The sequence below is a fragment of the Artibeus jamaicensis genome, unplaced genomic scaffold (genome assembly GCF_021234435.1).
Source record: "Artibeus jamaicensis isolate MK-2021 breed Jamaican fruit bat unplaced genomic scaffold, CSHL_Jam_final contig_548, whole genome shotgun sequence".
Lineage (NCBI taxonomy): Eukaryota > Metazoa > Chordata > Mammalia > Chiroptera > Phyllostomidae > Artibeus > Artibeus jamaicensis.
Window position 1 is genome coordinate 6,796,415 of NW_026521883.1, and position 22,090 is coordinate 6,818,504.

At 39.2% G+C, this 22,090-nt stretch overlaps 1 protein-coding gene across 1 annotated transcript; it reads right to left on the reverse strand.

Annotated features, from left to right (window-relative positions):
- Positions 1-16,813: 16,813 nt before the first annotated feature.
- On the reverse strand, positions 16,814-21,815 carry CUNH15orf61 (chromosome unknown C15orf61 homolog). The gene is made up of 2 exons (XM_037155783.2): positions 21,386-21,815; positions 16,814-17,033 (listed from the first exon to the last, which is right to left on the reverse strand). Exons 1-2 carry the CDS (start codon positions 21,729-21,731, stop codon positions 16,906-16,908), a joined length of 474 nt encoding a protein of 157 aa, XP_037011678.1. The 5' UTR covers positions 21,732-21,815; the 3' UTR covers positions 16,814-16,905.
- Between the last annotated feature and the right edge of the window lie 275 nt (positions 21,816-22,090).

A 22,090-nucleotide genomic window follows, 5' to 3' on the forward strand; every position in this document is an offset into this window, starting at 1 on the left:
CGGAGGGAGGAGAAGGAAAAAGGCGGCAGCGAGAGCACAGTTACTCCGGAACCAAAATGCTCAGTGCCGGAACTAGCGGAGCCTCAAGCGGAACCCGCCTCCCGTGGCGCCATGTTGGAAGAGGGCAGCTTTCTGCCGGCCCCGCCCCCGCATGCGAGGGGGGCGGGGCCTGAGGAGAGAGTACTGGGCACGTGGGCGAGAACGAGCGTGCAAACTGGAACTGCTCCCTTGCGAGACCCCGAAGTCGTCAAGTGGGCCTCCGCGCCATGGAGTGACTGCGTTTTGTTTCCAGACCCTCGTAGGAGACGACGAGATGAAAACATCTAACAAACGAAGGAGGAAACTGAACCAGTGCTGTAGTCCTTGGTAAACCAATGGCTGCTGAAAACTGCGCACAGTTTGTCTTTACAGACGTGTCAAAATGCCAGAGCTGCTGCTCTTGTTTCTTCTGACTTTGTGAAGTCTTGTACCAAAATGTTCTTTGGGGTTTGTGCATCAACTCAGCAAGAGCAAGGCAAAAAAAAAAAAAAAATTAGTTGTCATACCTTTTCCTACTTCCTAGTCACATATCCAGAGGCTTGTCAACTTTCTCCCACATTAGCAAAGCTTATGTGGCTCTTTCAGTGAGGTTTTTTACTCCACGACTGCTCAAACTATCGGACAGAAATGCAGAGTTTTAACTGCCAGGAGACAGCTGCGGTAGTGACATCATCCTCTCTTATTGAACTAGTCCATAAATTGTCAAGTAGATAGCAATGTTTATGCAATCACAGGCAGTAGAAATAACCCTTGGTTATTTGTTAAGTGTCCTGTTAACCTCGAATTTTAAAGTATGTAATTTTGTTGATTTATGGCACCTGTACAGACATTTGTTTAAAAATTGCAAGTGTAGGTTTGTCCCTTACCTCTTTGTAATGAAAGTGCATATACCACTTTACTTTGGGGGCTGAATTTTGTATAAACTGGTGGGCGAAGTGTCATTTTTTTCTAACAGATAGTTCATGCGAGAGAAAAAATATTTTACATGTTGGTTAGCTTTGGTATAATACCAAAATTTTTTCTGCATATATTTTCTCTGCCTGAGTTTCTCTTATATTTAATTTGGAACTCCATTGTAGGAGACACATGATCTCTTTTCAGTCAATGTAAATTAGTAGCCTAGGTAGAAATTCATTTACTCAGATCCTCCAAATATTCTAGAAATTGCCCCTTTCCACCGCACTTCAGTGCTGTGAAAAATAAAACATTTGCTCTAGGTCCCTGTGTACTTTTATTGAAAGTTCATTTTCAGCCCTGGCTGGTGTAGCTCAGTGGATTGAGCGCGGGCCTGCAAACCAGACAATCGCGGTTCGATTCCCAGTCAGGGCACATGCCGGGGTTGCAGGCAGGTTCCCTGCAGGCCACTTCCCAGCAGGGGATGCATGAAAGGCAACCATACATTGATGTTTCTCTCCCTCTCTCCTTCCCTTCCCCTCTAAAGATAAATAAATGAAATCTTTAAAAAAAAAAAAAAGTTCATTTTCTATCATTAGAGAAAATATGCCATGAAACTAGAGATTTTTTGTGAACCTATGATTTGTTAAAACAGCTTTTTTATTCATAGTACTGTGGGGAAAACCAACTCAATTTGTACTTTCAGTTCTTTTGGATATATATCCAGAAGAGGAATTGCAAATCATGTGGTAATATTAATTTTGATTTTCTTTTGGGGGAACCTCCATAATGTGCACTGTTTTATATTACCACAAGCAGTGCTCAGGGTTCCAATTTCTTCACATCTTCACCAACATTTATTTTCTGTATTTTTTATGGTAGCCAATCTAATGGGTATGAGGTTTTGATTTGCATTTTCCTAATGATAAGTGATGTTGAGCATCTTTTCACACGCTTGTTGGAAATTTGTTTATCTTTGGAGAATTGTCTATTCAAGTCCTTTGCCCATTTTTAAACCTAGTCATTTATCTTTTTGTGGTTGTAAAGTGACTTTTTTAATGAGAAAATTACATTTTACTACTATAAATTTGGAGAGATTCTCATCTCTTTTTACCTTCCACTCAATCATGAATCATTCACCTAGAATCTGACCCCTTCCCACCACTTCACTGCTATAGTCAAACTACCATATTTCTCTCCTACTCTTCTGTTTACACCCTTGCCCCTGCTCTCAACAGTCTTTTGTCAACCCCTTAGCCAAGATGAGATCAAGTCACCCCTTTGATGAAAATTCTTCAGATGGCTCCCTCACTTGATCAGAGTAAACACTAAAGTCCTTTCATTGATCTACATAACTCTACTTGCTCTAGGTCTCAAACCTGACCTCCTACCACTCTACTCTTCCTCATTCTCACCAGCCTCCTTTTCACTGTTCTTTGAACACAGACATCCCACCTCAGGGCCTTTGCATGTCCCATTTCCTCTGCCTGGATTGCTGTTATCCCCAGTATCCACATGGCTGGCTCTCTCCCACTCTTGACTCACAGGTCTTGACTCACATGTCACCTTCTTGCTGAGGCTTTCCCTTAGCATGCTGTTGAAAGCTTTAAACCAGCCCCAAAAGCACCCCATCCAGTGATACAAGCACGCTGGTGTACCCAACTTTTAATACCCTTCCCTAGTTTATTTTTCTCCTGGCACTTATTTAACACATCACATGTTTTGCTCATGTGTTTATCTCCACACTAAACTATAACCTCATGAGGAGATGGAACTGTGTGTGTTGTCTTCACTGTCGTATTTCTAGCACCTAAAATGGTACCTTGCACACAGTGGGCACTTTAATAATTCTTGTTGAATGCAGGAGTGGATTTTGAAGGCAAAGTGGATTGAGCAAGAGAAATGTAACTACCATTTGCCTCTCCTGCCTGTCTTGAGCCTCATTGCTCCTTTGCCTTTCCACCACCACCACCACCAAGACTGAGATGACCGTTATAGACTCCCATTGAACCACAGATTCATGAAATCTCAACATGATGATCCTGTGTTTAAGAGCTCCTTTTGTCACCTTCAGTGCTGAATGTAGGCCCTTGTGTATAACACTCAAATATGAGGGGCAACCCCCCAAACACTGGAATTATCTTCTGGAGGGCAGGCCCCTTGCAGCACAGGCTTCCTCCGCTAGGTGAGTGTTCTAGGAACCCATCTCTATCAGTGTACCAGCTGGCGTGGTTGTAGGACGCTGTGTTCGGCTTCAGCAAAATAAAATTTTTTGAAGACTCTTTCAACCCATTTGCCCATTTCATGATGGGTGATTTATGAGGCACCTGCCACACTGCACTGAGCATTCAGCATTTTTTGACCAAAAATGGCATGACCCCCGTGCCCTACCCCCCTATTCACCTGATCTCACCTTGAGCCACTTCTTTCTTGTTTCCCCAGATGAAAAAAGTCCTCAAAGGGAAACGTTTTGCCAATGTGAAATAAGTGGAACAGAAAGTGGCAGAAGCATTAAAAGGTATCAAAATCGACGAATTCAAAAACTTTTGAGCAGTGGAAAAAATGTCTCAATAGGTGTATTACATCAAATGGAGAGTACTTTGAAGGAGACTGAAGTTGAAACATGTAAGAATAAATGTACAATGTTTTATCAATAAATTATGGGGGGGTTGGGCCCCTTCCTTGTACATATTGATTACTTGATTTTCAAGAATACAGGATGAAAACAGTGACTTTCCATTGGAGAAACTTGACTGATACCATCCTATCCGGATGATCAAGGTTCACATCACTAGTTCTATCAGACTGACGTCATGTACTCACTGAGATGATGCAATAAGAAGGGGATTTGACCTCTGTGTTCTTCTTCCCCAAAACTCATAAACCCAATCTCATCATGGGAAAAAAAACAGACAGACCCAAATTGAGGGACATTCTACAGAATACCTGACAAGTACTCCTCAAAACTGTCAAGGTAACAAACAAACAAACAAACAAACAAACAAACAAAACCTGTCACAGGCCTGAAGAGACTAAGGAGACATGATGATTAAAAGCAGTGCAGGACCCTCAGTGGAACCCTGGGACAGAAAAAGGACAGTGATCTGGTGAAATCTGAATAACGTCTGAACTTCAGTTAGCGATACTGTACCAGTGCTGACTTTTTTGTTTTGAAGTATGCCCAGGGATTATGTAAGATGGTACTAGGGGCATCGGGTGATGGAATACAGGAAGTCTGTATCATATTTGCAAGCTTCCTGTAGATGCAAAATTATTCCAAAATAAAAATGTGTTTTTTAAACAGGAAGTTGCATTTCTATACACCAGAAATGTCTTGGAAATTTTAATTTTAAGAAGATACAATTTACAATAGCTGTAACCACCAAACAATAAACACCAGCACTTTCCTCACAGCGCTTAGTTATCTATTAGTTTTTACAAAGAAGAACGTGAATAAGCATGGACAAAAATGACTGGACACAAATCCCTGATCATGTGACAGGAAAATCTGCTATCTTCTGTTTTGGCAGGATTGAAAAAAAAAAAACAGTGGGACCCATTCCAGCAGAAACAACAGTTCCACAGATATTCACGGGGAGCCTGCTATGGGCCAGGTACTGTAGATTGTATACACTTTAGAAATAAATTCATTCTTTACTTTATAAGCCATTGGATTTAATTTCCACATTATGCATTCTCCTTGAGGTGGAGTAGACTGCTGTTCACCCAAATCACTTAAGCTTTATTATTTCCCTCTTTTCACTGTTTAAACATATCTATATTATTTTCTTTATGTTCACTAACAAAATGGATCTCACATTTTTGTGGCATTTACAGCTTGCAAAGCACACATCTTTTATCTAACAGAATTGTCCTGTGCATTACAGAAAAGTTTGGCCCTGGCTGGTGTAGCTCAGTGGATTGAGCACGAGCCTGTGAAGCAAAGGGCTGCCAATTGGATTCCCAGTCAGGGTATATGCCTGTGTTGCAGGCCAGGTCGCCAGTAGGGGACACATGAGAGGCAACCACACATTGATGTTTCTCTCCCACTCTTTCTCCTTCCCTTCCCCTCTCTAAAAATAAATAAATATTTTTTTAAAAAAGTCTGGAGTAATGGTTAAGAACTGGAGACTTTAGACTGAATGCAGGGATTGGAATAATGCTTACCATGTTTGACCTTGGGCAAGACTTCATGGGTTCTGCAGCTAAAAAATGGACATAAAAATAGTGCCTAATTTACAGGGTTGCTATGAGAGGATTAAGTGGGTTATTTTGTATAAAGTGCTTAGTTTAGGACCTGACACAAATGAATGCTATGTGTCAGATAAACTCCTTATTGTATATGTGAAGACACTATGGCTTAGAAAGCTCTAATTTTTCTGTTATTCCACCAGTAATGGTCTTTGCATCACACACAGTGGAACAGAAGTAAATACCAAACTAAATAGCATGACTGGTAATCAGACAAAAGGCATTCAAGAATGATAATAAAATTGCGCAGTTAGAGGAAACTTACAGTTACCGATCTAGACCTCTGCCCAGTTCAAGAATTCCGTCCGTATCTACCTACAGAATCTTCCTCTAACAGCTCCAACAGGTCTCGCTGCTTCAGGAAGTAACCTATTCCCCAACTCAAAACATTCTTGTCTCTTAGTTATATTGTTTCTAGTTTTGCTTAAAAATAATACTGACTCTTCCTAGTACTTTCTGTTTAATGTTTCACTTCATTTACTTCTTTTTTTATTGTTCTAGCACAGTTTTCTGCCTTTCCCCCTGCCACTCCTCTCCACCACCTCCTTCCCGTTTCCACCCTCCCTTGTCATTGTCCCCGTGTCCTTTATAGTTTGTTCCTCGCTTCATTTTACTTCTACACATCATTCTGTTTGACTTTAAAACAGCAAAATTCCTGTATGAGAAAAGAGATGGTACCTTTTGAAATGCTTCAGAAGGAATGCAAAACTGATTTGAAAAAAATAGTGAAGGAGAACTTCCCCAATCTGGCAAAGGAAATAGACTTCTAAGAAGTCCAGGAAGCTCAGAGAGTCCCAGACAAGTTGGACACAAGGAAGCACATACCAAGGCATATCATACTTACTTTACCCAAGATTAAAGATAAGGAGAGAATCTTAGAAGTAGCAAGTCAAAAGGAGAGAGTTACCTACAAAGGAGTTCCCATAAGACTATCTATCAGTTGATTTCTCAAAAGAAACCTTGCAGGCAGGGAGAGGCTGGAAAGAAGTATTCCAAGTCATAAAAGGCAAGGACTTAACATCTAAGATTACTCCATCCAGCAAAGCTATCATTTAAAATGGAAGGGCAGATAAAGTGCTTCCCAGATAAGGTCAAGTTAAAGGAGTTCGTCATCACCAAGACCTTATTATATGAAATATTCAAGGGACTTATTTAACAAAAAGAAGATGATCAAAACTATGAACATTAAAATGACAACAAACTCACAACTGTCAACAACTGAACCTAAAAAACAAAAGACAAAAACAAACTAAGCAAACAAGTAGAACAGGAACAGAATCACAGAAATGGAGATCACATGGAGGGTTATCAGTGTGAATGAGGAGGGAGGGGAATGGGGGAAAAGGTACAGGGAATAAGGAGCATAAATGGTAGGTACAAAATAGGGGGAGGTTAAGAATGGTATGGGAAATGGAGAAGCCAGAGAACTTGTATGTACGACGCATGGACATGAACTAAGGGGGGGATGCTGGTAGGAGGTGGGGTACAGGGCAGAGGGGAATAAAGGGGAGAAAAAATGGGATAGCTCTAAAGCATAGCCAATAAAATACATTTTTAAAAAAGATTCCAATCTTTTCTTCTTCAGAATACATAGAACGGTGTAAGTCAGTTCATTACATCTGAGATATTATTTCAAAACTTGTTCTTATAAAGATTCCAGACTTCCACCAAGATGGCGGCAAGGTGGAGACGCCGTGCTTCCTCACACAACCAAGTTTAGACACTAAATAATAGCAACAGAAAACACAGCCAGAACACAGAAAATTGAACTTTTCGGAAGTCTGATAACAACAAATTCTTCAGCCTGACCGGTAAGAGGAGCGAAACCAGCAGCTGGTGGAGCGGGGTTGCGCAGGAAAACTCGGTCGGACAGACTCAGGCGCGTGGAATCCAGGCGCAGGGTTGGACCTGGTGGGCAACTCAGCGAGTGACCGCGGGGAAACAGCGAGGGAGCAGGGCTGCGGGTTGACTGTGGTCGCGGTTCGTGTGTGGATAGACAAGCGAGGGAGTGGGTGATTCCACGAGAGCCAGCAGCCCCAGCGGCAAGCTGCAGCAGAGGGCGCCGCCATTTCCCGCTCTGACCCGCCTCCACATACAGCGTCATAATCCAGGGACAGAAGTGGCCCGGCCCCAGTGAGCAACCTAAGGCTCTGCTCTTTACCCAGCTGTGAGAAACAGCAGAGGGGGCCGCCATGTCCCCGCTCTGACCACGCCCCCACATACAGCGTTACAACCCAGCGACCTGGGAGTCCAAGGCTTCACTCCGCGTACTTAACGGGTACAAACAGACCAAAAATGGCTCAAGAAGATCTCAAAGCCCCAGAGCCTATAAATCTAAGTGATGAAGAAATAGCAAAACTCTGAGACGCACAGTTTAAAACACTGGTGATCAGGATCCTCACAGAACTGGTTGATTATAGCCACAAATTAGACAAACATCCGAAGGCGAAACTAATTGAAATGAATGGAATTGCACAGGAAACCAATAGCGATGAAAAGGAAACTGGGACTCAAATCAATGGAGTGGACCAGAAGAAAGCAAATAATGGCCAAACAGAAAAGAGTCAAGAAGCAAGAATTCAAAAAAATGAGGAGAGTCTTAGAAACCTCCAGGACATCTTTAAACGCTCCAACATCCGAATTATAGGGGTACTAGAAGGGGGAAAGGAACAGCCACCAGTGGAAAACTTATTTGAACAAATAATAAAGGAGAATTTCCCCAATCTGGCAAAGGAAATAGACTTCCAGGAAATCCAGGAAGCTCAGAGAGTACCAAAGAAGTTGGACCCAAGAAGAAACACACCAAGGCACATCATCATTACATTAGCCAAGATTAAAATGAAGGAGAGAATCCTAGAAGAAGCAAGAGCTAAGGGGACAGTCACCTACAAAGGAGTCCCCATCAGACTGTCAGCGGATTTCTCAAAAGAGACCTTCCAGGCAAGAAGGGGCTGGAAAGAGGTATTCCAAGTCATGAAATCCAAAGACCTACAACCAAGATTGCTCTATCCAGCAAAACTTTCATTTAGAATGGAAGGACAGATAAAGTGCTTCTCAGATAAGATCAAATTCAAGAAGTTCATCATCACCAAGCCCTTATTATATGAAATGTTAAAGGGACTTATCTAAGAAAAAGAAGTTAAAGAAACAAGAACAGTGAAAGGACAACAAACTCACAGTTATTAACAACCACACCTAATACAAAAGCAAACTAAAAGGACAGCTAGATCAGGAGTGGAAACATAGAAATGAAGATCTCAAGGACGGTTAGCAACAGGGGAGTGGGAGGAGGAGAAGGGGGGAGAAGGTACAGAAAATAAGTAGCATAGACAGTAGATAGAAAATAGAGGGGAGGCAAGAATAGTATGGGAAATATAGAATCTAAAGAACTTGAGACACATGGTCATAAACTAAAGGGGGGTAATGGTGGGGACGGGGGGGTAGGGTGGAGGGGAATGAAGGGGGGAATAGAACAACTGTAACAGCTTAATCAATAAAAAAAGAAATTAAAAAAATATTCCATGTGATCCCCAATTCAAGTTTCCCTTTTTTCATTTATTAAAAATGAAGGCAAGCTTTCTTTTTAATTTTGAATCACCACACATTCATTTACATACAGCCTTCAGTATATGACAAATACTGAAAGCACACAAAAGATCAGTAACATGTGGTTCTTACCCAGCTCTGTACAGAGGCAGCCTTTGTTGGCGAGGACCTGCCTGTGGATCCAGAACTGCGAGGTCTTGCTGACAGGTGAAGTGGCTACAGTTTGCCCTCAGCATGGCCAGTGCAGAACTATCTGTAGGATGAATGAATGACTGTTGAGTGTAATCTAAAATCAAGTGACCTATTTTGAGGTTTATTCACAATGTCAAATTCTTTGTTCCTCTATTTTATAAAATTTGGAGATTTTAAAGTATAAGAAACTCAAATTTCGGCTGCATCACTCAGAAAGACCTTAACACTGTATACAAAGAAAGCTTACAGGATGATCTACTTTTATGAATTATTTTCATCCAGTTCTTAAACATCTACTCTTTTGAAATAAATGTATCTACTTTCGTTAAATGGAGTTTTAAATTTATATCTATTGATATTGATATTGATATCAATATCAATATAATCTATTGATTATATCTATTTATATTGAGTATTGATATTTTATATTTTTATTCTTCCTTTGGGGTTTGGGTAAACACCTTTTCAGGTATGATTTTAAATAATCCACTTAAATGAAAACAAAGTAAAATGATTCACTTTGTGTTTAATAAATTCAATGTTCTGTTTATAGACAGATTGTTATAAAATTACTGATATATTCTCGCAGAAGCGGTAAACGTTATGTCAAATAACTGCTTAAAAAATCATACTACGTAGTGTTAATGATGTTACCTTAACATACCAGCTTCAGGGGCTGCATAATTGTTTCTGCCAACCCATAAATTTTTGAGTAACAACAAAATTATTGTGATTTTTCTTACTAAATAATTCATACATTACAAAGCATGTATGTAACAAGGTCCATGAATCACTAAAGTATATAATGATCATATATCTAATGACATATCTCTTTTCATAAGATGAATTCAAATAGATTTATGTATTTAGGTTAACTAAAAAATACTGCACTTATAAAGTTCATAATTCTATCATCATCAACAAAAAACTTCTTATCTCCTTTAAGAATACAGCTTTCGTGATTGGCTTGAAAAGCTGAAAGCTTTTGTTTGTCAAAAAAAACCCTTGTGTTTAAGGTACTTTTCATAAAGTTTTACAGCCGTTAAATTGATGCTATAAATATCTCTGATGATAAATTAATAATATAATGGAGTACTATGTTCATAAACTGTATTTAAAATGATATAAGTGCAACTAAAATAGCTATAAGCAGTACTATATAAAACCTCATTCTAGTAGTAGCTGATATCCTTTATCCAGCAACTAGGATCTAAAAAAAGATATTTCATTTACCAACATTGTACCTACTTTTCTCTAAGTAATCTCAAACCAAGTATATAATTTTCTTTATGCTACTAAAAATTATCCCAAATGAGATTTCTTTTACTTAATTAAAACTAGGTTTCACAACTAAATTTTTTTTTAATTCCAAGACTGCAACATATGAAATGATGTTAAGTTCACATTTCACCTAACATTTTTTCAAACTGTTATTTTCTATAGTAATCATGCAGTTATATTTTAAGTTATGTTGAATCCCTTACTAATTTTTAATAATTATTTTTGTTTATGGAAGGATACACAGACACAGACCACGTTAAAGCGCACCACTCAGTGGTATCATGTGCATTCACATCACTGTGCAGCCATCGGTGCATCCATCTCCAGAACGCTGCTCTTCAGCGGTGTGAACTTGAACCTCTGTACCCACTGAACACTAACTGCCCAATTCCTCTCCCTCTTTACTAGTTTTTACAAGGTTTACTCAGAGATAATTCACATGCCACACAAGACTTCCTTTTAAAGTGTGAAATTCAATGTCCTGAGTGTGGTCAGAGTAGTGCAACCATCACCACGTCAGTTTTAGAGCAGTCTCATCACCCCCAGAGAAACCCCATGCCCATTAACAGTCTCTCCTCATTTCCTCCCAACCTTTCTATCCCTAGGCTATGGCTACCCCACTTTCTGTCTCTATAGATTTGCCCATTCTGGACACTCCAGGTAAGTGGAATCAAACAATTTATGACCAGTTTCTTTCACGTAGCATAAGGTTTTCAAGCTTATCAGTGCTGCATGTATCAGGACTTCATTCCTTTTTCTGGCCAAATAATATTCCGTTGTGTAAATATGCTATATTTTATTTATCCATTCATCAGTTGATGGATGTTTCGATGGTTTCCACTTTTTGTCTGGAGTGATTTATGCTGCTCTGAACATTTGTGTACAAGTTTTTGGGTGAACATGTTTTCAAGTCTTTAGGGCATATACCTAGGAGAATAATTTCTAGGTCATATGGTAACTCCACGCTTAATATTTAACTGCCTCCAAAGTGACTACACCATTTTGCATTCCCAATGACAATGCATAGGGGCTCCAATTTCTCCACATCCTTGACAAATACTGTCTTTTTGATTCTAGCCATTCTAGTGGGTATGAAATGGTATCTCGTTGTGGTTTTGATTTGCATTTTCCTACTCATTAATGTTGAATATCTTAGTTAATATTGGACATCTTTTTATGTGCTTGGTAGGCATTTGTGCAACTTCTTTGGATAAATGTCTGTTCGAGTCTATTTTCATATTTATTATTTTTTTAAGATTTTCTTTCTTTTTTTTTTTTTTAAAGATTTTATTTATTTATCTTTAGAGGGGAAGGGAAGGAGAGAGGGAGAGAAACATCAATGTATGGTTGCTTTTCATGCATCCCCTGCTGGGAACTGGCCTGCAGGGAACCGGCCTGCAACCCAGGCGTGTGCCCTGACTGGGAATCGAACCGCGATTGTCTGGTTCGCAGGCCCGTGCTCAATCCACTGAGCTACACCAGCCAGGGCCAGATTTTATTTCTTTTTAGAGAGAGGGTAAGGGAAGGAGACAGGGAGGGAAATATCAATGTGTGGTTGCTTCTCACGTGCCCCCTATCTGGGGACCTGGCTGCAGCCCAGGCATGTGCCCCAGACTGGGTATGGAGCCAGTGGCCCTTTGGTTTGTAGGTCTGTGCTCAATCCACTGAGCCACACCAGCCAGGGCTCAAATCTATTTTTAAATTAGATTGTTGAGTTATGAGTTCTTTATATATTCTGGTTACAAGTCCCTTATTAGATACATACTTTGCAAATTATTTTCTCCCATTGTGTCTTTTTATTTTCTTTCTTAAAAAAATATTTTATTTACTTATTTTTAGAAAGAGGCAAAAAGAGGGAGAAAGAGAGGGAGAGAAACATCAGCGTATGGTTGCTTCTCACACTCCTCCTACTGGGGACCTGGCCCACAATCCAGGCATGTGCCCCAGACTGGGTATGGAAGCAGTGACCCTTTGGTTTGCGGGTCTGCTCAATCCATTGAGCCACACTAGCCAGGGTATCTTCATTTTCTTGATAGCATCTTTCAAAGCACAAAAATTTTAATTCTGAAGTCCAATTTTTAAAATTCTTTTATCATTTGCCTTTACAAACTTTAACGCTTTCCCAAGTAGGAGAATTTTGTAGTAGTTTTTATATGAAATCAGTTTCTTTACTAGGAAGCTAACTGATCTTTTAGAAATGCTTTTACCAACACCAATCTAGATTTACTTATTCCCAGCTGTATTAAATGTACTCTCAATTAGCAGAACAGAGTTCTGAGAAGTAGCTGGATGGCCAAGCTTGTGTCAGTGGAAACATTTTCATTTAAAGAAAAAAAAATTCTCGACATCTGATCTCCACTTTATCTTAGAAACATACTCTGTGGACTGTCGTCGCTGCCAGTGACACTTCTTATTGTTGAGAAAGCTCTTGTGAAATATTTGTCAAGCACATAAAGTGGTAAAAAGTGAAATATAGTAATTAAGATTTGTGTTCTATTGATTGTGTAGCTAAAGTAATTCTTCATTACTAACATAAGATTTAATAAGTATAAGTAGTTAAAGATTCTGGCTTGGCACTAGTCATTAACATGTAATTGAACTAGTAAAAAAGATCAGTTAAAGTTTCGTTGATTACCACCTTATCTTTGAAAGGCAATTAGAGACCTCAATCATTGCAACAAGATTTGATTGTGCAGCCTTTATTGGACATTGATCTTTCAGCAAAGTGCAGTTACATTTTCCATTAATTTACAGTAACACAGTTTAACTTTGATACCCTAGACTGTTGACCCAGGTGAGATGTAATGCTAAGTACTTGTTTAGGGTAAGATGCCCCCAAACGTTATTTCACTCTGAATGGCAAGTGCTGAAAAAGAGTAGATATCTGATCCAGTGGCTTTAGGATAAAGTTTCTGTTATCTGCATTAGCTTTTAAATGAAATGAAACCAAGATCCTTGTCTTTATGTCACCCCCCCCAGTCATTCAAACATCATTCATTCAGAGTTATATCATGAAGAATTATAAATGTTCTGTGACTACTGTTTTAATATAAAAAGGACACAAAATAAAATGTCTATATAAAAAGAGATACATATGGTGCTTTTCTTTTTAGAGAAACATTGATTTGTTGTTCTGCTCATTTATACATTCATTTATTGTTTCTTGTATGTGCTCTGATTAGGAATGGAACTTGCAACTTTGGAGTATCAGGACACAATGCTCTAATCACCTGAGCTACCCAGCCAGGGCTAATACATATGGCTTTTAAGAATTAAAATTGTGTTTCAATTTTTACTGACGTCATTAATAAAATGAGTGACTAAATATGTGTGATGAAAGAAATTATAGCTGTATATTTTGTTAAGACCTTAGAACTGAGAAACTAGGAATTTTTATATTATTTTTAAAAGATTTTATTTATTTTTAGAGAGGGGGAGGGAGGGAGAAAGAGGGAAACATCAATGTGTTGGCCTCTCCTGCGCCCCTACTGGAGACCTGGCCCACAACCCAGGCATGTGCCCTGACTGGGAATTGAACCTTGGGTCTCAGGCTGGCACTAAGCCACACCAGCCAGGGAAGATTTTCATATTATTGTAGCAACTTCTATCATGCTCCCAACTCTAACTTCATCTTTGTGGTGGTTCATCGCTTACACAGGAACGAAGAACTTTGACTAGAAATTTCTTCCAATACTGAATAATTGATTTTTATAGAAATAACAATAGGGTATGATTCTATACTAAAAACACATCACTAAAAAATAATTTTGCCTGTATTATATTAAAGGCAAAATTCCATTAAAGAAATGTAGGCAAAAGGAAAAAAGCTGTCTTTGGCTATTTCATCGACTAAGAAAACTGCTATCCAGGAGGCTGGGGTCCACATGGAACCCTTTTTGGCATCGCAAGCTCCCCAGTACGTTCACAAACACATGGACACAAGGTGCCGTCAGGGTGTGTTCCTTCCTCCTGTCACATGGTGTTAAACATCTATTAATGAAGTCTTCTCAGTATAAATACATATGGAATAGAAGAATGAGGATTACAAAAGCAGCTTTTACTGAAATAAAACTACATTTGCTTATAAGCATATTCATGATACACATTAAGATAGAAAGGTTTCCTGTTTTGTCTTCAGATTATAGGTGGAAAAACAGAAAACACAAAGGAATAGTAGTTATTGGTCTGATGTTAAAAGGTGGTGCTTGATACTCAAAATAAAATCAGTCTCCTGACTTCCAGCATTTATACTTTCTCCTTTTTAGGCCACAGTGCTTCTATGTAATATACAAATTTCAAGTAAAAAAACTTAAAACATTATTACTGTTCAGTGGGAAACTTTATTTTCCAAAAGGTTTACCACAAGACTCAATAAATCCAATGAATGATATTTTAATATCTGAACCATGCCCTTAGCCATCGCCGAGTTCATCCTTCACCATGATCAACTCCACAAGGGCAAGAGGTCTATTGATTTTCATGTAATACAAGAAAATATTACATTTGCTTAATTGTTACACAGTGAGCACATCAGATGAGAAATCAAGGCTCTATTTAATGCTGTAAGCAGCAGAGAATTACAGAGATCAATAGGGTAGTTTGTCAAGGATGTTCTCCAAGGAGACTTACCTATCACTGTATGGACAAGAAGTCACACTGACTACAGCTATTGAAAACCAGGTAAGCAGAGTCAGCAGTACAAATGATCAGAAATCAAACAGGCCAGTGTGAAAAGAAGTGCAATTATACTGAAAAGCTGTATTTATGGTTTGGTAATTAAAAACCATTTTATTAGCCTTTCCAAGTACTGACAAGACCAGCAGCAATGAAGGAGCCATATTTGACTTAAAACTTATGAGCTATAGTTATTTAACTCTGCCCATTACAGAGGAAATCAGTTCTAGCCTTCCTTGCAAAATGCTAATGGTCAGTTTTATTATTAATGAAGCTTAATGTAACACTATCTCCTTTGTGTAAGCCATTCATTTAACTAGTGTCAAGTATATTCTTCTGAACTAAATATATTGGCCTAAGTACTTCGCTGATTAAAGTGTTAGTTACTTAGAATTACTTTCAGACAAGTGAACAGTACATATATTTGAAGAACAGTTCACTCCGTAGCTCATTTAAAATGACTACCTTTAACAAAGCCAGTTTCTATCACTTCATTATTCTGGTGCTTCCACCTGAACCACTTCCACGCACTTTCTCTACTGATTTGCCAGAAGCAGCACCCAAATGTCAGTTAGATTGAATTTTATAAAATATTTTGCTACAAAAAATGTGTAAAAGTTGGAGTATCGCAACACATTAACATAAAATGATATATAACGTATGTTTGTAATTATAGGAGAGCTCATAAATCTTAAATACCCATTGGTTTAGAAATTAAATAGTTCTTAGTTCTCCCTAAATTACTCCAAATTTCTGAAATCTACCATTCATCTGAGTATTTTGTAAGTACCCCCAAGGATAAAATTTTTTAATGACTTTGCTTTCAAAAATGCAATTAACTTAATAAAATTCTAATGCAAAACTGCCATCAGGTCTTTAAAATTTCAGCCCACATCCCATCACCAATAAGTCTATGGATATGTACCATTTCAACTAATTGCTTTTATAAACAGTCATCGGATTTATTTTTCTGGGTCTTTTTGGATCTTAATTTTATTACCATGCTATTTTAACTATTAATAAGTCTTAATTTCATTCATCTTGCTGCATTTACATTAACCAGTGTATTACTATAGCTGGCATTGGAGTCTTCAGGCAATAAGAAAATAAACTAACAAAATAGAAATGAACTCACAGATACAGAGAACAGACTGGCGGCTGTCAGAGGGAAGTGAAGGTTAGGGAGCTGGGTGAAAACAGTGAAGTCAAGGACTGAGCAAAGGGAAAAAAAAACCTCATAGATAGACAACAGGATTGTGATTAGCAACTGGAGAGGGGTTTGGGGGGAGGTAGAAGAGGATGAAGGGGGTGTAAATGGTGGTGGAAGGAGACTTCACTTGGGGTGGTGAACACACAGTACAACATACAGATGATGTATTATAGAATTGTACGCCTGTAACCTATATAATTTTATGTACCAATGTCACCCCAATAAACCCAATAAAAATTTTTAAAAATAGTTTCAACATTATACCCGGACCTCTCTTATCCAGGTAAATGGCACAAGGGCTTTAACAAATTTCCACTTAAAATCCTGGCAGCTGAATGGTTTAGTTTTCAGATAGCAATTAGAATTGTCATCAATTTTGGATTTACCAATGGTATGTCATCTCTACAATATATCCTAAAATCCCCTACTTCCTTTTCCAATATTATATAAAAGATTTTCCCCTTCATTCTTTGTGTGGGTGTATTTTCTCTTCGGAGAGAGTTTGTTAATACCTAACTATAGAATCTATATGTTATAATCATTTTTATCTGTAGTTTAATCTAGTTCTAGGGAAAAAAAATAGTGTAAGTATCATGTGTTTCTAGTTCCCACTGGCTAAACCGAGTGTGTATATGTGTGTATAAAATATATAGAAATGTTTGACAAGCTTTGCCTCTTGAGGGCCATGATTCATTTTAAAGAACCAGACACTGCAGAGAGAACAAGGTGTTTGCAAAAGTTTTATTTCAAAGGATCAAAAATAAATATTGTACACACACATGACAAAATCCACTATTTATGTTTTCCAATGCACACTTTCAATACATGGCACCTTCATCTTCTTTATTTAGAAAATACACTGTTACTGGTCCATAACTGGTATGCACAGTCTCTGTGACTCTAGCAAATAACCAGGAGCCAAGTCCATATAATAAAGTTGGAATACCTAAAAAACAAACCAACATGTCATTTTGGAACACCAATACTCATTAATCATGCACCCATACATGTGTCATGATACAAATCATGCTTTAGCAATGTCAACAGATTATAAAATAAAATTATCAAAATATTAGTAAATTAAGACTATAAGAGCTTGATTTCATCTATTCGTGGAACATGGTAACAACTATATGAGCCTAGAGATTTTTTAAACTACAGATAGGGGTGGTAGAAATTTTAATTCAGAGCACTTTACAAGCACTAATTAATTACCTCCAGGTAATTATGAAGTCATTCTATATTCTTTTCACAAATAAGCAAACAGGGAATATTCATTAACTTAGTGGTAGATACTCCTGTTGAGCACCAATCACTAAGTCAACTTCACTGTACTTTAAGTAAGACAGTACCACTGACAGCTGAAGTAATTTTCTTTGTACAACTTAAAAGAAACTGGGTCAAATAGCTGTCTTCAAAACTAAGGCAAAACTTTACGCAAAGGACAATTTTAGTATGATGACAAGCATGAGAAATGATCCCACTACTATGTTTACATTTGATTTTAAGACAATCTCATTTCAGCTTATTTGAAATGAGTACATAATAGACTCCACCAACATGTTTCCTCCTTGGAATATTCCTGTTTCATAAGATTCAGCTGATATATTTAGGATTAGTTGCCATTTGTGACATGAAACTAAACATACGCTGCACTGCAATCTGGGCATGCACATGGGCACTCGTATGCGTATGAGACTGTGCTGGACACAAACTTTCATGATTCCTACCTTTTTTAAGGCGTTTATTTGAAATCAATGACCATTACCATAATAAAGCATGTAGAAAACAACAGGCACCCAAATCAATAACAAATATTGTATGCTCTACACAGTATTAATTTTATTGCTCCCATGCAGAAATTGGACAGAAAATGGCAATTTAAAGAGAGAGCTGTACATTTGGAAAATCTTTTTCTTTCTAGTTAATAGGGAAATCAACACATGCTCAGGACCTAATATTGGTAACTTTTTTTCTTATTTTTCTGCAAGAGTACATTTGCTGTGTTATGCTCTTTTTGAGCTTATAAGTGCATTGAACTATTTTGTGCTTATTCCCTGAAGCTGCATCCCAGCCACTGTAATGCCAAAGATTAATCAGCAGAAGCATCACTAGCTGGCAATGAGAAGAGGCAAAAATGCCCATTCAAGCTGGCACCTCTCTATTTTTAGGAATATACTGGGTCACAGCTTGTCACTATCACAGGGTTCTGTGGAACGCCTTAGAAACCTTTTACAGTATATTACCTTCTTTACCCAAAAGCATCCCTAAATACCCCAAGGGAATGTCACAAAATATCCATAAAAACTAGCAACATAAAGCTATTTATAAATCATTTAACCAGAAAGTAAAAAAAATACACCAAGACCCAAAACAAAAAAAAGGCAAATGGGACATGGGGTGGGGCGGTGGACAAGAGAAGAAAAAGAACAGAACAGGTAGAAGTGAGCAAAGAGCAGAGGGAGCAGTTGAAATAAAAACTAAATTTAAAATATGATATCACAGCTTCAAAAGCTGAATATCAAACAAGTGAGGAAAACAGGCTGTAAAAACAATGATCAATTTTCGAATACACTGAGAGCAAAATATGCCTTTTAAACCAATTCTATGGATATAAGGAACAGCTGGTGACACTGAAAATTTTGTTTGTTTTATAGTATTTACTACAGTTTTCAGTTGAATATTAACATTAAAAAAATCACACAAATAAATGGTTAATTTTTTTTGGCTAAAATGGAGGACTGATCAACGATTAGTAGCTTAATAACTACATTATCTCTTATTAAGAAACAACTAAGAACCATCACCAGTAATGCTGTTTGATAGGGGATTGAGTTGTGATAAAGGAGTCAGAAATTACACACACACACACACACACACTATATATATATATATATTTTTTTTCCTGCTCTCTATCTGATACAGTCGAGCTAAAACACTACGTGGGAGGAATTGCCACTTGTCCTACATAATTTTCACATTAGGAAAACAGTTTTCTTCATATCACATATGCTTTAAAGTCTTTAAGATTCTATGAAAATTAATTTTTTTCAGCCTTTCTAAAACATATAACATCAAATGAACAGGAGAGTCAGTCCTTTGCATAATAAATCATTCTGAGTCAGCTGAACAGTAGGTAAACAAACCACTGTCAAATTAAGCACTTAAAAAAAATTAGAACTTCAAGCAAGTCTCTGATTGCCAATTCATTCCAATGGTAAGTTGCTTTTCTTAAATCTCAATCTACTTCCCAGCAGGATACCCAGACTGATAAACCGTCAGCACAACGTCAGCTTCCACAGAAGGAAGGGCAGAAGAGAAAGAGAACAAATGGGTAAGAGAGTAATCTTTATTATTTACAAAATGTAAAAATGAATTACTCCAGTAACTTCTAATTTGGAAAGGAAGACAATGAATACAATTCTGAGTATTTTTATTAATAGACTATGTATTTGATGATCCAGAGGGGCAACTGTGCATCACAGAGTAGGAAAGAATCCTATTATCCAATGCACATTCCCTACCTTCTAACAAAACTATAAAATAAACAGTCCCAAACTGGAGAGTACATTACTCTTTAAAAACTCCAGAAATAAATGTCTTTTATCAGTGTAATCGAGTTTGTATTAAAGCATGCATGAGCAGAAAGTTTTTCTTTTTAACTTAAAACTCTTATTCTCATCTAAGCAGGATTTGAGAATTTCTAAAATATCCCGAAGACCATTCAATAACTCTTCAACCTTCTCTTCCCCATAAAAATCTACAACGGTTTCTTTCTTCGAAAGGTTTTACCTTTCTGTGTGAGAACGTTCTGGGTATCCTCCTTTTCTTTGAATTTCTTTCTGTCTTAACAAGAAGCCCCTAATCATTAAGGTGTTCCTAAAATATTAAGTTTTAAATGGTGAAAACTTTAAAAAAAGCATTTGGCTCATGTTCTCCTTTTTCTCCCATTCTGCTTTCCTAACCTATTATAATATTTACATTTGGGAGGAATGATTTTTTGATTCTGCAAAGCTAAAGTAAACTTTTATAAAAAACTTACTCTTCTTGAATCTAGTCATCACGCCAGTCTTTCCAAATAATTATAAGTTGAATTTTCTAAGTCACCTCATCGTTTCACCTGTTATCACCCTCAAAATTAGGTGGGCATGCTCTCTCTATACAGTCCATAAGCCAAACAATAAGAGATGTTTTAAAGGATTACCCATTGCTAAATAAACTGCTCCTTATTGGACTGAACCCAGGACAATTCCTGTGGGTAATGACTCAAAAACCCCATAATTGACATGTGTGAGTTATTATAAGCAAAAATATACACACATTTAAATTGAATGAGCGATCAGACTGTATTACAGTGATGCAATTGCTCTAGCTTTAATTCTAATTTTAAAAAACCTGGTTGGGTAACAGAGTTCAGCTCCCAAGTCTAGATTTTGAATTACTAAAATCTGGATTAATTTGGTATCAGCTATTAATAGGTTCAAAACATCTTGAGGCCTATTTTTCACTGACCTATAAAAGATACCCCACGTCAATGTTCAAGCCTCTTCTGTCAGTAACCAAAAGAAAATAAGCATCCAGCAAGAGTAAATACTATCAGAATTACAATATTCCCATAAAAACCTACAAATACTAAAGAGGGAGAGTCTTTTCACTGTATTTTAGGCCTATGACCTGAGGAAACCAACATGACTGGTGAAAATCTTTAGTGCTATTAGTAAAAGGAACCTGACGACTCTCCATATAAAGAAAACAAAGAAATTTAAAAGCAGTTCCAGTTTTTAAAATATGAACACAGGCGCAAAGTTTGTTCCTGGGACAAATCCTGTCGTGCAGTCAGACATTTTTAACTTGAAAGAAACTTTGCAGTGGCTTACACTCTCCTCCTTGCTGCCCAATGTAGGGGTCCTCCCAGTTAACAATGGCAGGAAGGGGAACGGAACGCCCCCTCCCCAAGGTGATCCCTCAGTACAGGCCTGTGGATAACGCCCACTTTCCAGGGACAACTTAGCCCTGATAAGCACCAATTGGCTGGGGGTTACAAAAGACCAGGGTCAAGGCCAGTGCTAGAAGGGTGCGGAATGGTGGGACTCGAGGCAGTGTCCGGAAAAGCCAACAACACGCGGCTAGCGCGTGCGCCCGGGAGAGCCTGCACCGGCCGAAGCTGGGCTCCTCTGGGGCCAAGGTGGTCTGACCTTGGGCCGGAGTCTTGACCTCTGAAGAGGTTCGTACGCATGTTTTTCAAACAGTTGGGCCGTTGTCATCGGCGGGACTGCCTCACCCGCCCGGGCCACTCACCCAGGTTGACGACCTTGAGCGCCGTGAAGAACCGATCCTGCTGGGCCAGGTCCTGCCAGGGGGCCTTGGAGCAGTGATACTTGATAAAGGGGAAGCAGCCCGTGCGCAGAACGTGGTAATTGGCGCCCTGCACCGGCCAGTTGAAGTGCGAGAGGCCGAACTGGTCGTTGCGGACGGCGCTGTAGGGCACGCAGAAGGAGGTCCAGTGCGGCAGGCGTCGCTGCAGCAGGTGCTGCGTCAGCACCTCCGAGGCGCGAGGCTTGGGGCGGGAGGCGGCGCCCGAGGCCCAAGGCCGGCTCAGCAGCAGCCGCAGCGCGGCCTCGTGGGCTTTCCGCAAGGCTTCCATGGCCAGCCTCGCCCGCGTCCCCGCCCCCTAGACGCCGGGGGGCGCGCTCTGCCAGGGGCGGGGCTGCTCGGGCACGCGCACGCGACCCCCCACCCCCACCCGCCCCCGCCCACCCGGGGCGACGGCGGGTCGCTCCAAGGGCCCGCGCACTAGGCGCGACAGACCCGGGGGAGCGGCAGCGCGTGCGCACGAAGGTCCCGCGGCCTCCAGCGGAGGGAGCCGAGCGGACCGGTGGCGCCGGTGACTGGCACAGCGGGAAGGCGGCGAAATGGCCACATTGACCTCGTGTAGTCCTTAATAAGCCCGGGGCTCCGTGAGGGCGTGGGGAGGTTTTATCAGTCTGGGTGTGATAAAGTTAA